The following is a 20,983-nucleotide window of genomic DNA, read 5'->3' as shown; positions in this document are numbered from 1 at the left end:
TTTCTGGCGGCGCAGAGAGCACCAGCGCGAGAGAGAGAGAGAGAGAGAGAGAGCGCGTGCTTTCAGGCAAAAGCCGGCAAAAATAGACAAAAAAGAAAGGAATAAAGGAGGAAAGGAGGAGGACTAGGAGGAGGAGGCATCTGTAAACGTGTAAATGTGAGGGAGCTGGAACTTACACGAAAAATCCCTGGCCGGAAGCAGGATCGTCGAGCAGGATAAACAGAGTTTCGGTTCGGCGACAAAATGGCACTTTTCTCTAGTTTTGGGCCTGCCACATGGCGGCGTTGAAACCGTTTTACATATCACAAACACAAGGAGACACACACGCACACACACACACACACAGACACGGCAAAACAGTCGCCATGTGCTGCGCCCGATGCTGTGCTATAGAGTTGTGTCCGCTCGCTCTTCGCTGCCTGCGCCTCTCCTCTCCTCTCCTCTCCCTCCTACTCTTTGGTTGGTGGCCGCTGCCCGACGACGACACAGAGTGCAACACACAGCGCAATGACCCGACCGACGTACTCGAACGTTGACTCGTTTCTGTTTGGCCAATGACAGCGACAACTCTGCTCGCTGCATGCCTCCTGCTGCAGGCTCCTGGCGATGGCGATGGCGATGGCGATGAAGATGGCAAGGCCTGGCGATGACGACGATGCGACGATGACGACGATGTGCCAGAGCCAGAGCCAGAGCCAGCGCCGGAGTTCGGGGACCAGAACGACGCCAAAGCTGCTTGTTCGATGCGATGCCGTAAGCCGATGACGTTGTTCGTCGCTCGTTGCACATCGTTAGCTAAGCTCCTGCTCTCGCTCTCGCTCTCACCCTCACTCTCGCCAGCCCTCTCTGTCTCTCTCTCTCTCTCTTTCGCTCGTGGTTAGGGTCTGCGGAAACTGCTACTCACCGCAAAATGTACGAAATGAGCAGCCAAATTGCGAGTTCCTTCCTTAATTGCGCACACAACATGCCCGCACGCCTTCGTTTCCTCTGCTCCTCCGCCTCTCTGCTCTCTCTCGCGTTCGGGTCCACTCTTTGCGCTCTCTTTTCCGCTTATACACCTCTTATACGCCGTTTTATAGCACGCATGCCAGTGACGTCACTCGCAAGCCCCAAGCATACTCTCTCTCTCTCTCTCTCTCTCTCTCTGTGTGCGCGCCCTCCCTCTCTCTCACAGCTTCCTCTGGCACTTCTTGCTTTTGTTGCAAAAGCCGGTAACAGTGTAAACAAAACATAAAATATATGAATGGGTGAGTGGGTCTCCTACTGCAGCCAGGACTCGTCTGTGTGTGTGTGTGTGTGTGTGTGTGTGTGTGTGTAGGGGTGTAAATTTGGCAATGCGTGTGCGCTACACTTGATGAATGAAACCGGGCCTACTGCGGGAGGAGAACACGTACCCCGACCCCTCCTCCACAGCCCCAATTCCGCGGTCAAGTCCCCCGCTGAAGAGGGGGGGGCCATACAGACCAATGTCGATAAAAGGGTAACGCGATTGTCCAAGCAATTATCAAAACAAGCAACAAGAAACGATGGCCATTTGGCCACGAAGAACTTTTGATTGTTTCCCTGGCAGCATCATCGGAATAAATGAGGAATTTCGAGCACCACAGAGGACTTTGAGGGCGTAGAGACCATTGATGGTAAAAGATAGACGATATATCTGATCTATTTTGCACATTGGGAGCTTGCCTCTGCCGTGCCCTTTTCCTGGCCAAATCACAGGGCTAGTGGCTGCTACCATTGACAGGACGTGTCAGAAATACACGCACAGAAAAAATCCAAGTTCCCGGCAGCAGTCGAAATTTAATTTGAATTCTTTTGGTCTGCAAAAAAAACACCCGAAACGAGGCACAATCGAGCAAAAAATGAACTTAAGTTTCGGCCAAGAATCCTGGCTGAAGAATTTCTGTTTGAGAATTTGTCATGTCTTGGCCTTAGTCTATAAAATATATGGCCAGCAGCCAGTAGCCAGTAGCCAGGATACAGGAGCCGGGAGTCGGGAGCCAGTAGCCAGGGGAGTCCCGTCGCTTTGGGTGTGTGCAAATATGCGAAAGCTAAATGTCAGCGTCAACCCTTTCTGTCCATCTCCCTGTCCCCCGTCCCCCGTCGCCTGACGCCCCCTGTTTCTGGTTGTTCCCCGCTTTTTCGGTGGAAAGGAAAGTTTTTATCTTAAGCTCCGCTGACAGGCAGCAAAGCAGAAAAGCGGCATGCGGCAGTACAGTGGCCGGGGAGGGGGGGGAGTAGGGTGGCAGGGGAGGAAGTGGCAAACGTCAAGTTATAGAAATTGCTCGAGCTGGCTTCGGGGGCGGCCTGAGACTGAGACTGAGAAAGATCCCGGTGGAGGCGAAAAATTAAAGGACATGCTGAACGCATTCCTTGGGACACAGGATGACAGTGAGTGATTTGACCATACCCTCATTTGCGTGCAGCAGCAGCAGCAGCAGCGGCAGCGGGTAGGGTTCAAGACGAAGGACCAAGACCAGCCACCAATGGATTAATGTGCAAGGATGCGACTCGCCTCGGCTCGCCTCGCCTCGTCCCGGCTCGGTTGTACGCACTGGGCCAGCCATTGTCACCTCGCCCCTTCTGCTTTGTGGCAATCTGATGACGAGAGCTGACTGTTGCTGCGGGTGGCAGGGGCAGGCAGGGGCAGGCAGGCAGGGGGTGGGGGGTGCCAGTTGCACTCGAGTTACAGGGCAGCGCCATGGGGCAGGCAGAGGGGATGAAAACTTTTCCAAGCTATTTCTGCGCCCAAATGACAGCGAAATGTAATAATGAAAAACTTTTTCTTTGTCAACTTGATGAGTATGAAATTTTTCACAAAAAACATGGAAAAACAAAGGGAAAAGGGGCAAGAAGAGACGGGGGAAGGGGGGGAAGGGGGTGAAGTGCGACCAGCTAGAAATATGAAACGTCGGGGGCGGGGAGGCTCTTCAGATTAGTTATGCCAAAGCAGAGGCATTTCCAGGCGAAGGCGCACGCAAATGACGGCATGCCGCATTACGCATACGCCACGTTGTGCGTGGCCACTCCTCAGATTCAATTTGAATGGGGAGCAGCAGGAGAGTGCGGGGTGGCTGCAGCCTGCAGCTGGAGATGGCTCTGTGGCAGCATGATAGACATCTGGAGCTGAACGCATCCGTTGCCCTCTCCGGATGCCCCACCAGCCCTCTTGCAACACCAATCACATGCTCTGCATTTTTACTTTGTGCCCCCACCGCAGCAGCGGCATTGCGGAATTCATAAGCTTTGTGCGTTCGCCCAGGGGTCGGGGGGGGGAGGGCGTTGGGGCGGATCCAACCGGAAAACAGCACACAAAAAGCAGGGAATTTCAGCCACGGCAAAGGCTCCTGCCAAAGCCTGCCATTAGCCCGCTCGCAAAAAGCGCAAAAATCGCTTAAATTATTGTTGCCCCCCGCCCCCGTCCCACCGACGAGCTTTGGGCGCGCTTTCCCCGGCTTTGAGTGCCAGTTGGCATAACTCCGCCGGCCGCAGGCGGTATGTCTGCCCACCGCTCTGCTGCTTGGTGCCACTGCCACTGCCGCTGCCGCTGCTGCTAGAAATATTTGCGCACAAGCATCCCCTCCACCTGGAAAAACCCGCCGCAGACGCTCACTCGTTACCGACACCCACCCGAGGCAGGACAAAGAGTGTCCTTGGCCTGGGATAAGCAGGGAGCTGCCTGCTTGTTTTTCCACTGAGGCGCCAGAGATTATGTATGGCATCCTCCCATATAATCGCTCGGTAATCGATAGACCGCAAACCCAATCCCCAGCTAACATATTCCTACAATTAATAATCCATTTACCGCCGGCCCCGAAAGAGAGGGGCAGAGGGGGTGTCGAGCGAGCGATTTTCAACTTTACGCCAATTTTACAAAATTAGACGCTAATTAAATTTGCATTTTCCAATTGGCCAAATTGGCCCCGACGCAGAGCAGAGTTCGTGGCCGGAACACCTGACCAGAGCCCCGCACAGGCCGCCCCCTCGCCCTCTCGCCACCAACCGCCAACCGCCAAACATTTAAATGTTGTTCGACTCTTGGCAAGCGGAACATTCGAACATTATCTATCGATTTGGGAGCTTAGTTTATTGGAAGTACTCTAATCATATCTAGCATGCGATCCTCTCACTCCTGGATGTCTGTGAACCTGAAGCGAAAATCTATCGCCGGCTCCATCACGAAGAGCGTCTTGTAGGGCCTCGAGGCATCGTGCAGGAACTCCACGTGGAAGTTGCGTATGAGCTTGGCCACGCTGGTCTCCACCTCGAGGTCCACCACGCGCTTGCCGAGGCACATGCGCGGCCCAAAGCCGAAGGGCAGGAAGGTGAAGGGGCTGACCTGCATCTTCTGGCCGGACTGGGGATCGCGCAGCCAGCGCTCGGGCAGGAACTCGTCGGGGCGCGGGTAGTGGGCGGGGTCCTTCATGAGGGCGTTGGCGGCGAGCAGGACGGGGGTGCCCGGGGGCACCGCGTAGCCCGAGAGGGTGACGCCGGTGGGGCAGGTGCGCAGGGTGCCCAGGCCGTTGGGGTAGAAGCGGAGCGTCTCCTTGATCACGGCCCGCAGGTAGGGCATGTCCCTCATGGTGTCCTCGTTGAGCAGCGACTCCTTCGAGGGCATCACCTGGCGCACCTCCGCGCGCAGCTTGTGCTGCTTCTCCGGATGCTTGGCCAGGGTGAGCAGCACGGCGGAGAGCAGCGTGGCCGTGGCATCCACGCCCGCGAACAGGATTTCCAGGCCCATGATGAGGGCCAGCTTGGGATCGATGTCCATGAGGCGCTGCAGCATGCTGTGGCTGTTCACCTGCTCGCCGGCCCGGCGCCGCTGCTCCAGGAGCTGCTGCGACTCCGCGAGCACGCGCTGGGCCACGTCCAGGCTCTCGTTGAGGGTGCGCATCATCTTGCGGTAGGTGGGCGTGGAGACGTACTTCCACGCCGATGGCTGGACGTCCAGCTGGAAGGTGTAGCGGAATATGTCCCTCGAGGTGCGGAAGAGGGCCAGGGCGTCGGAGTTGTCCCTGTGCTTCCGGATGATCCCCATCTGCCGATCGAACGACACCAGAGCCAGCGACTCGAAGATCAGGCGCTGCATCTCGTCGTTGAAGTTGCTGGGCACCTCCAGGGTGCTCGGATCGCGTATCTCCTTGATGCTAGCGGGAGGATCTCACATTACTCTGGGCGAAGAGACAAGCCGCTCGGGGGAGCTACCCTTACCGCTCGATGAACTCGTTGTTGATGTTGGAGAGCGGCTCGAAGTACATCCGGAGGCCCCTGGGCTGCATGAAGATCGGATTGACGGCGGAGCGCATCTTGCCCCAGTCCTCCCCCTGCCTGCAGACAAAAAACTCTTCCGATTAGATCGCCAAAGCGGGCACACTTGGGGCGGGGTCTACTTACCCCGCCGTCAGCCCCAGGGTTCTCCCATAGACGTCTGGCCGAATGTGCTGCCGGAAGTGCACAATCGAGTCGAAGGCCTCGCGATGCGGCCACGCCCCCTCGTTGCGGAACACAGTGGCAATATCGCCGGTGTTGAACGTCACCACCCAGTCCTTGCGTCCGAACATCCCTGGCAGGATGAAGATGTCCCCGTACCGGCGCCGCATGCCCATCGAGAACTCCACAATGGAGGCGTCGCTGAACTCCCCGCCGGGCATGAAGCTCCGCATGAACTGCAGCCTGCCGGGCCGCGGCACCTCGCTGAAGGGGCGTGCCTCCACATCCTCGACACTCGCTTGGGCCTGTGTCTGCGCCTGGGCCGAGGACCCTCTCAACGATCGAATGGGGCCTGTGGCGACGGCCAGGCGTCGCGTCAGACTCTGCCAAGCATTCATTCTCGCAGCGCCACTCGACAAACAACTGAATCTCCGTGGCGTGTAGTCAGGTTTTTTATAGACCCACCTTATCATCAAACTCGAGAACAGGGCAGGAGGAAGGGAGAGCGAGAGCGACAGAGACAGAGACTAAGCCAAAGCGAAACACGAGAGCAAAACAAACGCAAAACCTGCTACCAATCATGACTTGCATTTTGGGGGGCCTCTTATCGAGCATTCGCCTGTTCCGGGCCGTGTTCCCACTCAATCACCGTGATTTCTTCAGTCGCCCAGACATTGCCATGGCAGAGAGACATGACTTTGATAACTGGAAACTCGACCACAGAGAGGCCTCTAATACCCTTGATTGGTGGCAGAAACATTCCATCTTTTATGGTCCTCGAAAAATAGCATTAAAAATGGCATCAGTTCGATGAGAGCTCTGAATGTACACTCAGAGAAAAACGGCATAGTAAGGAGACACAAACCCATATTTGAACGAGGGGGAACTTTGCGAATCGCAGCTACGGCCGCGACTCTACATTTATACCCGATACTCCCATCAACCAGAGCGCGCACACGGACAAACGGACAAACGGACAGACAGACGTGGCTATATCGACTTGGCCATTGATGCTGATGCTTTATGGGACATTGAGACTGGAAAACATTAAATATTTGGGATTATTCGTTAATTTGTCAAAACCAGAAAAGAAATATGCAGCTCGGGGGATTGTGGACCTCCTTTGTTTTCGTTTTTGGTATGGGTATTATATACAAATTAAATGCAAAAACCAGTTGGTCCCCCATGAAAGTATTATTTTGGTATCAAATCGCCAACAAAGGGCCGACTGCGCTGCACCATGGTGAAAATACCTATATTAATGCGCTACAATGTTGCATTAGAGAAAACATTCTCTTTTCTCACTTACCAATAATCTCTCTGTTATTTTCTCATATTCTTAATTCTGACGATTCTGATGAATGGAGATGCGACGACTCCGAAGTTGCGACCAAACCGCCAACGAAGCGCAAAAAATAATTTCCAATATGAGCACAAAAATTGGGCATTGGTAATACCTCACCCTATTATGAACTTCACTTGGAAGGAGAGCACTCATTCCTTTTTGCTTCTCTTCTTCACTGCACTATCCCATCATGGAGTGGGAAAGGGACAAAACTTGACGAATTTTCAAGCACGCACACACACATAGCTGGGGCTCACGTGATCGAACAAAATACATTTTAGATTTTGGCACACGAAAAAAATAAATATGCAAAAAAAAATGTGTTTTTGTACACATACATACATATGTACATATATCAAACATTAGTAGATTTTCATTTTTGTTCTCCATTTTGCCAGCTTCTGCGCCCTGCCGTTGTTCAAACGCATTTTCGTGCATTAAATAACCCTTTTTTCTGCATTTATATTTCATTATTGCACTAGACTTCACTTCACACATCTGCGCGACAATTTTCCCGTTTGATTTTCCACCATTTTCCGCATTTTCACGGATAGAAACGCGGAGCTGACTTACAAGCGCGTGCTTGTCCCGGGTGAAAAAAATTTGAGTGAATTCTTCGATCTCCGCTCCGCTTCCTGCATTCCTGTATTTTCTCTCACTCCCACGCTCGCTTTTGGTACTTTTGCGAAAACGAAGAAGGAAACGAAAAAAGGCGAAATAACGAAAGAGTAACACAGATTAGATTTTCACACATGAAAAAAAAATTTATGCAAAAATAATATGTTTGCCTACAAATATGTACATATGTATCTAGTATATATGTACATTTATCACAAGCACTTTTCCTTCGTTGACCTGCATTTATGCCGCCATTATGCCGCTTTTGCGCCCCCGCATTTATTCAACAGATTTTCTTGCACTAAAACACACTTTTTATATAATCACTTCATCACAACACTAAGCTTCACTTCACACACCTGCGCGACAATTTTCCCGATGGATTTTTCACCATTTTCCGGATTGAAACGCGGAGCTGACTTAGAAACGCGCGCATTTACCGGGTGAAAAAATTTGAGTGAGAGCGGTGCAAATGCGTTCTTCGATCTCCTTCTCCTCTTCCTATTTTCTCTCTCTCCCACGCTCGCTTCGGGCACTTTTGCTCGTGATGAAATTGCACAAGGTGGTCTAACTCTAACTCTTTTTCGGGTTTTACGCTCAGCACTACTGAAAGCGTTTGATGCACTGCGAGAGCAGACTCTCGGACCACCTTGTGTAAGTTCATCATGCTCCTTGTCTTCTTCCGATGCTACTGCGAAGAGAGATCAAAAGAGCGTGGGAGTGGGAGTGAAATGGAGAGAGTGGTGACGTGACCCTTTGCAGTAACAGAGGAAGACAGCAAGGAGTGGAGATTAGTATTAGCAAAAGTAGCCGAGAGTGAGAGGGAGAGAGTGCAAATAGGAAGAGGAGTGGGAGTAGAAGAGCATAGAATGACCTCATTTGCACCGCTGTCACTCAAATTTTTTCACCCGGTCAAAGCGCGCGTTTTTAAGTCAGCTCCGCTCTTCAATCCGTGAAAATCCGGAAAATAACGAAAAATCAAACGGGAAAATTGCCCAGCAGATGTGTGAAGTTAAGTTTAGTGCAATAATGAAACGTAAATGCAGGAAAAAGTGTTTTAATGCAGGAAAATGCGTTTGATCAATTGCGGGGGCGCAGAAAGCGGCGAAATGGAGAACAAAATTCAGATCTAAGAAGGAAAAGTGCCGCAATGTGTGATATATATGTAAAATGTTTGATATAGATATGTGTAGAAAAACATATTAGTTTTGCATTTCTTTTTTTTCGTGTGCCAAAATCTAAAATGTTTCTTCGTTTGATCACGTGAGCCCCAGCTATGTGTGTGTGCGTGCTTGAAAATTCGTCAAGTTTTGTCCCTCTCCCACTCTATGATGGGATAGTGCAGCGAAGAAAAGAAGCAAAAAGGAATGAGGGCTCTCGTTCCAAGTGAAGTTCATAATATGGTGAGGCATTACCAATTAGGAAATTAATGCCTAAAATGTGTGTTCTTATTGGAAATCATTTTGTGCGTTTCGCTTGCGGTTTTGTCGCAACTTCGAAGTCGTCGAATCCCCATTCATCACCATTCATCAGAATCGAGAATATGAGAAAAGAACAGAAAGATTGTGGGTAAGTGAGAAAAGGTTGTTCAACGATGAACACTTTCTTTTACAATTTTCCCTCTCGGAGCAAATCCAATAGATATATGTACATATGTACACTTTTAAAGTGAAGTGGAAACATTCGGGGGCTCTCAGGGCTTTTTCTCCGCGTGTAATCGCATATTTTGCTTGGCGATTGAGAGCAGAAACAGCAATATGTTCCAGTTCGAGAGATGAATAATAATGCATGCAAATACTGTTGTCTCTGCAGTTTATTTATGGCTGAATAAAACCTGTTCAATCAGCTTAGAGCACAGCTAAATCAGCAAAACTGAGGTCTAATCATCTGCGAGGTCAAAGGTTTATTTAAGTGTACGAACAATGTTAAGGCAGGAGTCTCTTAGCCCTAGTTGCACCCCCAACAAATATAAGAGGCTGTAAATCGTAGCGCGTCCTGTTGAGGCTCTCCACTCTCTCGTTCGCGCTCCGTAAATCCCCTTCTGGGAGAGATTCTTGGGCTCCCTGGTGCATAATCAGTGCACTCAAGCGGGGGCACAAAAGGCGGTCCAGAGACCAGAACCGAGAACCGAGAGCCCAGAACCCAGAGCCCAGAACCCAGTTATGTTCAAGTGTCACCAGCGCTGGCCGCAACTGTCGGCAATAACAAAATGTCGGCTCAACGAGCTCCAATGACTTCTTTCTGCCTGCTGGGGAGGGTGGGTGTGACGTGGATGTGGCTACCGCTAGCTCCACTTTTGTACCTGTTCTCAACGTGTGTGTGTGCGTCGCCCCCCCCCCCCCCCCCCCCCCCCCCCCACCGTCTCCTTTGTTCTGTGGCGAGTGTGTTCCTCTGTCTCGTAGTTGCTCATTTTTTCTCAGTGCAGCCACTGCCACACTACCTGTGCAACTGTGCAACTGCCACACAGAACATGGCCAGCTACGGCTACTGCCAACTGCCAACTGCCAACTGCCATCTGACATATCTCTTGATTCCATTCTGCATTCATTCTCTCTGGGCTGTCTCTGGCTTCTCTCCCTCTTTGGTTCTCAGATTTGGAGCGGAGCATCCTTGAAGTTGCCTTTGGCAAGTGGCACCACCAGCACCTCCTCTCACGTGTGGCTGGCTGAACGCATCAGGCGGAACGACTTGAAGTGTTTATATTCCCTGGCAGCCAACTTTATCCGCACAGGGAGAAGAGGCGCCACCAACAACAACGGGGAGACCCCATCAAGGGCTGGGAGAAGACGAACCACAGAGCAAAGGCAGGAGCAGGAGCAGGTGGGGGAGGGGGAGGGGGAGGCGGGGCAGGTACCACCGAACAGGAGCTGACGTAGAGTCCCCCGACAAAGATGCGGCACACAGTTGCCTTGTTTATGATAATTACTTCACAAATCTTGCAACTTTTTAATTAACTTAATTCTCCTGAAAAATGCCACAACTTACGGCGGGGGAGGACAGCAGCACGGCACAGCAGAGCACCGACTTTTGTGCAACACAAATTTCCACAAAAATGGAAACTGCATTTTATGTGGCTGCCGCAGCAGCTCCTGCAGTTGTGGGCCATCAAATCAAGTGATTGCCACTGTCACAGAGGCATGCAGGAGGAGAGGAGGAGAGGGGAAAGGGAAGGCTCTTAAGACTCGGCAGGACATGTGGTTAACGCTGTTTTTCCATGTCCTGTCAACTGGTTGACAACTCTCCATGTTCCGATGCGGTTGAACGAACGGGCGGCAGTCGGCAGGCGGCAGGCGGCAGGCGGCGTGGAGTGGCAGACATCAAGTGCCGAGGCATCTACAGACCGACGCACATTGTCAAAATCTGTCAGTTGGGTGCCACGCCCAAGCACCAGCCCAAGAGGTGGCCACCACGCGCCTCACTGTCACACTTTCAGGTGCGGCAGAAAGGTGCAAAAGACCCAAAGACGGATGCCTGCACTGCCTGCCTCACACGGTGGCGGCCTAATGAGCTGTCAGCACCCACTGGGCAAGAGCAGCCGCAAGACTTCCTGACCAGCCGCACATCGATGCACCAGGGTGTCATGGCTCCACCGAGAGAAAAGCATCCCTAGGAAGTAGTACAGTTCTGTTCTGAGATGAAACCCATCTTTGAAGGCGTTGATTTTCGCCTCAGTAGATACAAGCCCAGAGGTACACAAGCATGCTCCTCGGTTTATGCACTGACAACTAATTTTGATGAGGAATGTGAATCGGAGGTGGCTCTACGGAGTACGAGTGGGTTTGCACTGACTGCGGCTTCAAACGGGATGAACCGGTGACCAGAGGGCAGGCGAACGCGTAATTAGGAGTACTCCCAAACAGGACCTTGCCCCTCAAAAGGGAACAATGCTGCCCGATCGAGCCGCTAACTGCCCGACGGCTAAGACACACACACACACCCTTCAATGGGCTGCTCGATTGACCGCGCCTAATTGGTGAATTGTGGCAGGGCTCGGCGGTGTTCGAGGACAGAAAAAAGCAACACGATGGCCCGCATGGACACTCAGTGCATTTGCTGATTAAATTTCAACAATCAGACGACTCTCCAGAGCTCTTAGACCCCGCCACAACCCCACGCCACACCCCTGCCCCCACCCCGTTAAGGCCGTGCCCCGCATGCCCTCGAAGCACTCGCAAGTCAACAATTACAATTATGCTTTGACGACCGGGCGTATGACCGGCACGCATTAATTTATAATTTGTTCAAATTATAATTGCCAGCCATAACTGTACACACACACACACACACACACACACTGGCGTTTTGGGGCCTTAGCATTAACACCCCGGGGACATGACTAAGCCTGACCCCAAATACACACAGAGAGAGAGAGAGAGGGAGAGAGAGAGGGGGAGTGAGGCACTACACCAATTTAACCTCTTCAATTGACCAGCCGTCGTCGATGGGGGCTGGTGGCTGGTTGATCTCCATGGATTGTTTGTTTGTTGACCTTCATGACGTCACACACACACACACACACAGTCAGGGTGCAGGCAACTCTTTTCGCGGGTTTTTATGCGCCACCCGCATACCCTGCCATCGAAGGGAACCTCAGGCCCTGGGAAATCTTTAGACAAACAAGAAGTGTTTCTCCTGGCGAACCCTAAACCCTGGGAAGTAGGGGTAATTATTATTTATTAACAATTGAAGCATAATAAATGTCAATCAATGGAAGTCCATACCTAAGGGAAAGCAGTTATATATTTTCCAAAATGCTTGCTACATATTTTAGGGTACCATCGCGTCGATACCTCGTGCATCGGTGGCCCTCTAGTTGTTTTTTAATTAGCAGAAGCTGACGCATTCGATCTAAATTGAATTATTTACTCGCTTTTATGAATGAATCGCTCGAGCATGATTCACTTGGCCAGTCGGTCGAGTGTGAATACATATGTGAGCGGAATAGTATCTGTCTCTGTATCTGTGTCTATATCTGTGTCTGGGGGCTGGCTTCTGCCAGTGAATTCCGGTTAAAATTAACGTACTGTCGAACCGAACTCATTAGTTTTTTGGAGCAAGCCGCCCTGCCACCGCAAGTGGCACTCAAAGAGGAGAGAGGGAGAGAGAGGGAGAGGGAGAGTTTAGAGTTCAAATGGCAAACCTAGCTGAAGATTTCTCAATTGTCGCCGTGGCGCCCAAGGGGCTATGACAATTTAATTAATTAACGACTCAGAATTCACTTTTCAACATGTGGCAGGGGAGACAGGAAGGAGCCTATGCGACACACACACACACACAGCGCATGGGCCTGCCCCGACCCACGACCCACGAACCCCGAACCCCGACCCCTGATTATTATTCATTAACCGAAAAAGCCACAGTCTCCTCGCACTCGAGGGGTTGTTGCGTTGCTTTCCATCAATCATTGGGGGGCCCGCAGGCGCCCGAGTAACCCTTCGATGAACCTATTGAACCCCGGCCCAAGCAGCGCCGTCGATGGGGCCACTGGCGCTTCTTGGGGCAACAGCATAATTGCGTTATGTGTTTTATTAAAGTCAAATTAGCAGGGCAACAAAATGCGTCAACATCAGAGGCCCACGCACACATCCGTACTCCGTTGTGCCCCTTGTTGATGCCACAAAATTCAACTGGTGAATGTTTAATGGGCATTTCGCTTTGATGTTTGCCGCCACCCGAATGCTATCACATTTCGCATTTCCCATTTCGCCATTTAAAGCAATTTGCATTCATGTGCTCGAAAATGCTCGGCCTGCCGCTGGCCAACGGCTCGAATGGAGTTATTACATGAAGTGGTCTGCTGCGGCATGCCTCGTTCTGTTCTCCTGTGCGCTGCTGGGGCATTCCATTGCTGTGGCAAAAATTCTATTTCATAAGCGTTGCATGCCATGCCTCAAATTTTATAGCAAATAAACATTCCGCATCGCCGCATCCCCCAACTCTCTCTCTCCCTCTCTCCCTCTCTGTGTGTGTGTGCGTGTGAGTATCTGTGTTTCTATTTCAATTTCAATTTCTGTTTCTATTTGTGTTTGTTTTTGTTTTTGTGCAACTGTATATGGATGTCACACTCACTCTTGGTCTTGGTTGAATGCCACAACATTTTCATTGTATTTTTTTGTTGGTTTTTTTTTTGGTTTTTTATCCGCCCGACATAAATTACAGCCACAGCACCAGCACCAGCACACGCATATTTTCCAGCCATGCACAGGACGAGGCGGAGGATCCACAGAGGATCCACAGCCACATTCTGCCAGTGCCAGTGCCAGCTGCAAGAATTGACAATTTTTGTTGGCTTTTTGTTGTCCCTGACATTCCATAGTTATGCTAATGGCCCCCCGCACCTTTGGCCCTCTACCGAAAATGTGTCAAAAGATTTTCGGCAGCAGTTTGTGGCAGGAAAACCAGAGCCAAGTGCAGGGCAAACAAAACAATGCCGAGCCGAGCAGTGTCATGCCTAAGCCCTGCCAATCTCTGGCCCCATATCACCCCGACGGGGCACCCCGACTCCCCATCGAAAGTGTAAACACCAATTTGCGATTAAATATTATCGCAGGCGGCATAAAGGGCCCTCCCTGCCCCCACCCGCTCGGGTATCTTCAGAGGCAGAAACAAAGCACACTTATTCGGTTCACTCACGTATATCCAAATGCCTGCCGCCTCTGCTGAGCTGTTGTCTCGGCACAGATTGGCCCCTTCCCTGCCGCCCCCTGCCTACGACTATATTTGGGTGTCTGGGCATGGACAAATAATAAACTGGGCACTCGAACAAAGCCTTGTCCTCGCTGGGATTGCATAAATTGGGGGGCGCCACAGCTGGCGGAGAGAGTGGAGCTAAGGTCAGATCTGGCCCGATCCGCGTACGCGTACGAGCCCGCGTATTTGCTACAGGCCAGGCCCATATCTTTGCTGCTTCTTTACGACTGGGCCCCGGCTCCTTCTGCTCTTGTGTGCTCTCCACTGAATTACGACCTCCCACAGAAGCAAACGTGAGCGACACTTGCAATTCACATGAATGATTCCCAGCCTGCAGGCTGATTGGGGGGGTGGCCGCTGTCTCTGCTGAATGCCGTATAAGTCGCTTTTTTACGACCTTTAGCCGCACAAATGTGCGTACACGAAACGAGGAGTCGCCGCCACCTCCCACTCCAAGCCGACCGGGCTGAAGTGTCGTTGGGTGTAAATCATATTTACAATGGTACCATAATTGATTTAGGCCTCCCCCCCACTGCCACCCGCCCCCCTGGCACCCCGACAGTCGTAGACACCAAACGGAAGGACAAAACGAAATTTAATTAAGCATAAAAGAGCATTCGACCTTCTTTCTCTCTGCCTGATTTCTTGGTAAAAGTATTTCGTCTCGAATTTACACAATGCGCTGGCATAAACAAATACTTCAACATGCAGCAGTTGAAAGCGGGAAATCAAGCCATTTACATAGAAATATTCCAGAATAATAAAATATGAAGACTGATCCATAATGCTACCCATCGATTGGCGAATCGGAGGAGGTTCTGTTCCAGGATGTTTTCTTTAAGCACTACTTCCTCCTGGCCCATCATCTAACCCAGGCCCCTCAGCCCGTCTATGTCCAAGTAATATAAGATGTGGCCATGATGGACACACTCGAATTATTCCCTTTTTGTATTCATTCTCTTGTTTATTCTGCCCTTTAGAAACATAATCAAAACAAAACTCGTTTCTAGGTTTTCGCAGAAAGCGTCGGTGGAAAAAATATCATTCACAAGCCGATAATTCACTGCGCCACCTGTGCGGCACATCGATGAACTAAATATTTCGAGAAGCAATTCACAGATGGCGGCACTGCAATTTTACGATATCATTCATACATTTCAGCTTTTGTCGAATGTCGAATCGATTCATGGTGGCAAGCTTTTGTCAGAGTTACATATCGATATATAATTTTGTGCATCGATATTTTACATTCTCATCCCTGGGTTTAGCGCGAAAAATAAAATAAACAATATATATTTTTGAAACGCTTGAAAGCAAACCGTTTACATTAATCTTGAGGCCGCAAATAAAATTAGCAAAACGAAAAGTTGCAAGATTCTTTGTTCTTCATAAAACTATCTCTTAGGCCTAACATGCCAATAGCGGCGAACAATATCATTGATGTTCTTCCTAATTCACACTACCACAAAAGGAAAGTGTCAGAAACTGCTTGGATTCTTCGCCCCTCTCCCACCAAATACCGACACAGGTGCACTGCACTTTAACTCTCTCCCCCTCGCTCGCTCTCATGTACCATTCAGTGGCCAATCGCTCAAACGTCCGCGCGGGAGCGGGAGAAACAAGCATTGCATTGCGACTTCCCGTTGCAGCGTGTTTTGGAAACGCTTTGAGATCAGCGAGGCGATCATGCGGCCGATGGTTATCTTGGTGATCTTGTACGATATTTAGTGCATTAATTGCTTTGGTTTTGGCCAGGTAAGCACTTGAAATGTAGCTCACGATCACATGTTTACTACGATTACGGCCGCAAATGGAATCGAACCGAACCGAACCTAAGCGAACGCTTGCAAACATTTGCCACTTTTGTCGGTGTGAATTAAATTGAGTAATTAGGCGGTGTCATAGATAGGAGCTGCGACAACAAAGAGCGTACCGTGGAAACTTGTTGGAGATACCAAAGAAAAAAGAAAAACTGCTTGTCTACAAAGTACTCGTATCTTTGGCCTGGCAATTATTTACCTTACCTTGCCCAGTGCATTTATAGATTGTTTTTATTGCATTTCGATTAGCTTCGAATGAGTTTTGGACATTCTCGTCGCAGCTAATTAAAAATACAAGGCGTGGAATTTGCACAGGCCCCGAATTCGGACCGGCCAGACAGCTCTTGGCCAGCAGGCATTAATCCACTTAACAAGTTCATTTCTAGGCAACCCTAATGCGTCGTTTACCGTCCCCTCCCTTTCCTACCCCCAACAACTATCCACACCACACCACTATGGCCGCCATGGCAACCCAACCTTTAAAGCTGCCAGTCAAAACAAATCGAAAAGCCTTTTTTTGTGTAGAATAAACCCCAAAATGTACGAGGCCGGCACGGAGCGGATCAATTGCAACGGCAGAATCATCGAGTTGCCCAGCCTGGAGGTGGTGCGTCCAGGTTAGTCCTGTCATTCATTTACAAACTGTGCGCAAACTTTGCGGATTTACATACCTTTGCTTTTGTGTTGTGTTTGCTTTTAGCTCCCAAAATGCCCAGCGATGCCAACATTGATTGGCTGCTCCACATTTACTTTACGCGGCGCGAGTTCAGCCGCTGCCGCCGTCTCATCGGACGTGAGCTGAATCGTCACCTGAATGCCGAGTATCTGTACTTTGTCCTGGTAAGTACCAAGTTGCGGTGCTAATGCCGGGTATTCTTTCTAATTGATTGCCCTCGCCCAGGGCCTAATTGACCGCGAAGAGGGCAACCACATCGAGGCGCTGCGACACCTGCAAAGGTCCGTGGAGCTCAATCCGAAGAACATCGAGACGTACAAGGAAATCGGACGAACTCTGTAAGTCAATTGTCATTAGCCCACACCAGGCACTCATGAATCTCGTGTCCACTCATCCACGGCAACCCCGGCCCAGCTACGTGATGGGTCGCTTTAGTCAGGCGCTGGACGTGTTCCGCGAGGCCGAGCAGAGCAGTCCTCGAAAGGATCACGAGATCTATCACTATCTGGGCGAGCTGCTGTACCGGTCGGCGACCACTCAGAGCCAGCTGGAGATGGCCAAGAAGCAGCAGGACGAGGCACGCGCATATTTCGAGCTGGCCGTGCAGACGGGCAAGAAGATGGAGAGCCACGTCCGGCTGGCAGAGCTTTATCGCAAGGACAAGCAGTACCAGCAGGCCATCGATGTCCTCGAGAACTGTTTGCAGTGAGTATCCATCCGCATTGCGATGCTAATGACGTCTCTGCTGTGGACCCTTATCACCCAACAATTGATTTCAGTTTGACGCCGGAGAATGCGGAGGTGCTGATTGAAATCAGCGTTTTGTACTTGAAAATCAATGAGACCCAAAAGGCCTACGATCGCTTGGCGGAAGTCGTCATCGAACGGAAATGCTCCCCAAAGGGCCTATTGGCCTTCGGCGCCATTCTGCAGGTAGCGTAGCACAATTGCGGCACCCCAAACCCAAACCCAATCAACTGTTGTACTGGTGTTGTTCTCTTCGACAGTCCCGCAACGATGTGGATGGCGCCCTGAGCAAGTACAGCCAAATCGCAAACGCCGAGCCGGAAATCGCCGAGCTGTGGAACAACATTGGTCTGTGCTTCTTCAAGAAGCAAAAATTCATTGCGGTAGGGGCTTAATTACACTTGAATGAGCCACTCTCCCGCTGGCGCTTTGACATTCTGATGGCATTTCAATATTTAATCGTTTTCCAGGCCGTTTCATCGCTGCGAAAATCAGTTTGGCTTTCGCCGCTCAATTACAATGCTCTCTACAACTTGAGCCTCATCTACATTGCCTGTGAGTACTGACAGTCGGTGGTGGTCGTCCTGTCTTTGCATTTAGTTTGTACAATGCAAATGCGGCCAGCAATGGGTTTGCGTATGGTCAGCGGGATGGAATCCCTACATATTTACTGCATACAAATTCAAATCGATTCATCTGCTACCTCAAGTCTTTCATTTGAGTAACTTTACTGCCAAAATTCGTTACTCCGGAAAATCCGTATGCGTATCATTGCCCATTCATTCTGATGCTGTTCTGTTCACCTCTGACCGATTTCCCTTTCCAAACGAAGATGTCTGCCATCCTAAAGACTTGGTTTGCTCACTGTTGTGTTCCCTTTGTGGCCAGCATGTACATGTTGCCCTCCGATGTCCATGCAGAAGCTGGGTTGAGCTGAGTGGAAATTCACAGCGGGGCTTATTGGAATTGGAAACCAATACCATTGTTCTACAAAAAGAACGCATGCAGTTCTTGTTATTTGTAGGATTGCAGAGTCCGGGTTAGGCACGTGCCGTGGGGCATTGAGGCGCGATGAATGGACCACAGCCGGACAATGGGAACAATAAGTGTGACAGAGGGCATAGTCCAGTGGCACACTGGCAAAAGATGCAAATAAATGCTTGGGGGAGCTGCTGCTGCTGTACAGCAGGCGACTCATATCTCATAAATTTGGAAAATGTGCCAACCAAAAGCCCAACTGGAAGCTGCGCTTCCCCACATTGTTCCTTGCCCTTTTTTTTCTAAAGCGGGGCATCTGTTCATCTTCACCCCATCTCGGACGCAGCTGAACAATACGCCAGTGCTTTTCACACGCTGGCCGCAGCCATAAACCTGCGCAAGGACAATGCCGAGTGCTACATGCTCTTGGGCCGTAAGTAGGAGCCAGCCATGCTTACGTTCATTTCGTCCTCAAGATGATATCCGCCCTACTCCTCCCCATCCACAGTCTGTCTGCGCAAGCTGGACGACGTGGACAACGCGTTCGTGGCTCTCGAGCGGTCCAGTAGCATGGCCACTGGCCAGCAGGGCGCCGGACGTAATCCTTTGGTGTTCCTGAACTTTGCTCTCTTCTGTTACGAGACGGGTCGCCTCGCTCTGGCCACGGAGCAGTACAATCGATTCATGAGCCAGGCCCAGGACCTGATGCTGCCCACGGAAGTAAGTCGACTCGAATACAACGCGAATAGCAAATGCCTCCAAAACGAAATGCTTTTTGGCTACTTTCTTTAAACGCTTTAACATTCTCGCTTTCTCGCAGTACAAGTTCCAGGCAACGAAACTCAAGTCTCTGCTTCGTATCTCGAATCAAGGAAATGGAATGCCGCTGGAGGCCGCTGAGTCGGATGAGGCGGCATTGGCAACGGCGCCGGAGCTGCGGCCTGATGAGCTGCCACTGGAGGTGAATGCCGTTGTAAGCCAGAACTAAAGCGAAAATCTCTTCATTGGAAGAACTCTACATGTATACGCATAATATGATGTAAATCTGATATGAATAAAGAAGAAGAAGAAGACAATTCCACCGCTGGGTTATTCCCATCCCATAAGAATCTTTCTTGGCATCAAAGATGCTTAACTCACACCAAACATTTATTCGAACGTGAATACACTTAAATGAACGTTTCTTTGTATTACTTGGATGATACTCGTAAAATGCATCGGTACTTAACTTTATAGAGTAAACTGCAACCGTAAGTGCAATAAATACATACATAGATCGAATAAACTGTAGAGGCTGGGTACTGCCTGATGACAGGAGGGGCAGTATAACGCGTGGGCTCTCGCGTTCTTGCCCTCCTGGCATGGCATGCGGCTTCAGCTCTGGTCACAGATATAGATACACACAGAGATGTAACATGTATATAGGACATAGGCATATCTTAGGCATAGAGTATACGAAACACTGGAATAAACTGTAGTTTAATGTTTAATTTCTTACGTGGCAAGACCTACACATGTATGTATCTTAAGCTAACGAAACGCACATCAATATGAAACATCAAACGGATAATTGATAAAGGATAAAATCCTTTAATCTTTAATCTTAAGCCGTAATCCAATAACTTTTATCAGCAGCTAAATGGGAAGGGAAATGGCACTTGCTCAAACAGCCAAATCACATGACGAATCCATCAATTAATCAATTAACCGATCAAAATTCTCAGCTCACAGATAATAACACTTTTAGAAAGTATATATAGTTTGGAAATTCCAATGGAGGCAAGCCCATCTTTGCATCTTTGAGATGCCATATCCTGTCGGGCTTTGGCCTTCTGCTCAATCTTCTCCCCCCTTAGACGCATGTGGTGGTGACGCGGGTCAAGCGGGTCATCTCTGTGCTGCCGAAGTGCCGCTTGAAGAACAGCGAACGGAAGGTGGTGCGGAACTGCTTCGACATGAGGCCATATAGCACGAAGCCGACAGCCGCATTGATCAGGGCGAGGAGATCCATCAGCTCCCCGAAGGGCGGATAGCAGTGGGCGAAGAAGCACTTCTCCATCATCCCGGACAGCAGTCCGAGCAATCCCTGCGGAAATTCGGTGACCAGGAACAGCACCAGCACTGCCACCAGCAGCAGAGTGGTGCGATCGTTGCGGCGATCGCATCGCGGTGGCCTAAAGAAATGTTAGCTCACGGCAATAATAACAGAAATAACATCGATCGCGTACCCACCTTTTGGACTTGGTGTCATTGAGGCATAGCTGGGTGGCATATTTGTTGGCATGGCCGTAGTCCTTCAGCTTGAGGCGACGACGCGAGGCCTCGTACAGGACATTCATTAGGACGACACTGATGACGGTCAGGGCGCTGCACGGCAACAGCTTGATGATCACGGAATGTATCCAGAAATTGAATCTGTCAGAGGAAGGAAGGCAATTAGGATGGAGATGATAATGTGCGGGTCACACGCACCTGTACAAAACCGAATCGGCATCAAAGTACACATGGTAAAGGGCCTCGTGGTCCACAGTGTCCACGTCGTGCGTCTCCCGCACCTGAAACACAAAGTACGTGGGCAAGCAGAGAATCGGCGAAATGATGAACGGGAAGAGTATGGCCTCCCTGGAATGTGCGAGCAGAAAATTGGCACAGCCCTCATTTGGATGTCTGTGGAAAAGA

The 20,983-nt window shown here is 50.3% G+C and overlaps 3 protein-coding genes across 3 annotated transcripts in view; 1 reads left to right on the top strand and 2 right to left on the bottom strand.

Moving 5' to 3' along the window:
* Positions 1-4,066: 4,066 nt before the first annotated feature.
* LOC6601275 (probable cytochrome P450 12d1 proximal, mitochondrial) lies at positions 4,067-5,831 on the bottom strand. The gene is made up of 3 exons (XM_002026368.2): positions 5,395-5,831; positions 5,212-5,328; positions 4,067-5,147 (listed from the first exon to the last, which is right to left on the bottom strand). Exons 1-3 carry the CDS (start codon positions 5,826-5,828, stop codon positions 4,127-4,129), a joined length of 1,572 nt encoding a protein of 523 aa, XP_002026404.1. The 5' UTR covers positions 5,829-5,831; the 3' UTR covers positions 4,067-4,126.
* A 9,964-nt stretch (positions 5,832-15,795) lies between these two features.
* On the top strand, positions 15,796-19,379 carry LOC6601273 (Bardet-Biedl syndrome 4 protein homolog). The gene is made up of 11 exons (XM_002026366.2): positions 15,796-15,838; positions 16,429-16,520; positions 16,604-16,743; positions 16,805-16,917; positions 16,994-17,284; positions 17,359-17,512; positions 17,587-17,709; positions 17,797-17,881; positions 18,651-18,737; positions 18,813-19,024; positions 19,125-19,379. Exons 2-11 carry the CDS (start codon positions 16,442-16,444, stop codon positions 19,290-19,292), a joined length of 1,452 nt encoding a protein of 483 aa, XP_002026402.1. The 5' UTR covers positions 15,796-15,838; positions 16,429-16,441; the 3' UTR covers positions 19,293-19,379.
* Positions 19,380-19,815: 436 nt separating this feature from the next.
* LOC6601272 (sex peptide receptor) overlaps positions 19,816-20,983 on the bottom strand; it is a 54,145-nt gene continuing 52,977 nt past the window's right edge. The window contains exons 6-8 of the mRNA XM_002026365.2: positions 20,777-20,971; positions 20,537-20,719; positions 19,816-20,478 (exon numbers count right to left, since the gene is read on the bottom strand). Coding sequence (XP_002026401.1) covers positions 20,157-20,478; positions 20,537-20,719; positions 20,777-20,971 — 700 coding nt within the window. The 3' untranslated portion in view covers positions 19,816-20,156. The remainder of the gene's footprint in view (positions 20,479-20,536; positions 20,720-20,776; positions 20,972-20,983) is intronic.

The sequence above is a fragment of the Drosophila persimilis genome, unplaced genomic scaffold (assembly GCF_003286085.1).
Source record: "Drosophila persimilis strain 14011-0111.01,24,50 unplaced genomic scaffold, DperRS2 tig00000002-arrow-pilon, whole genome shotgun sequence".
NCBI classification, from domain to species: domain Eukaryota; kingdom Metazoa; phylum Arthropoda; class Insecta; order Diptera; family Drosophilidae; genus Drosophila; species Drosophila persimilis.
The sequence above is the reverse complement of the archived record's forward strand: the minus strand, read 5'-3'. Positions and strand labels throughout refer to the sequence as shown.

What these genes read in the sequence shown, in the direction of transcription:
- LOC6601275 (XM_002026368.2), bottom strand. Translation starts at nt 5,828, where the DNA reads ATGAATGCTTGGCAGAGTCTGACGCGACGCCTGGCCGTCGCCACAGGC. An exon ending in ACCCTGGGGCTGACGGCGGG is followed by an intron (nt 5,329 to 5,394) that starts GTAAGTAGACCC and finishes TTTTGTCTGCAG; the next exon opens with GCAGGGGGAGGACTGGGGCA. An exon ending in AACAACGAGTTCATCGAGCG is followed by an intron (nt 5,148 to 5,211) that starts GTAAGGGTAGCT and finishes TCCTCCCGCTAG; the next exon opens with CATCAAGGAGATACGCGATC.
- LOC6601273 (XM_002026366.2), top strand. Translation starts at nt 16,442, where the DNA reads ATGTACGAGGCCGGCACGGAGCGGATCAATTGCAACGGCAGAATCATC. An exon ending in GAGCCTCATCTACATTGCCT is followed by an intron (nt 17,882 to 18,650) that starts GTGAGTACTGAC and finishes TCTCGGACGCAG; the next exon opens with CTGAACAATACGCCAGTGCT. An exon ending in ACCTGATGCTGCCCACGGAA is followed by an intron (nt 19,025 to 19,124) that starts GTAAGTCGACTC and finishes GCTTTCTCGCAG; the next exon opens with TACAAGTTCCAGGCAACGAA.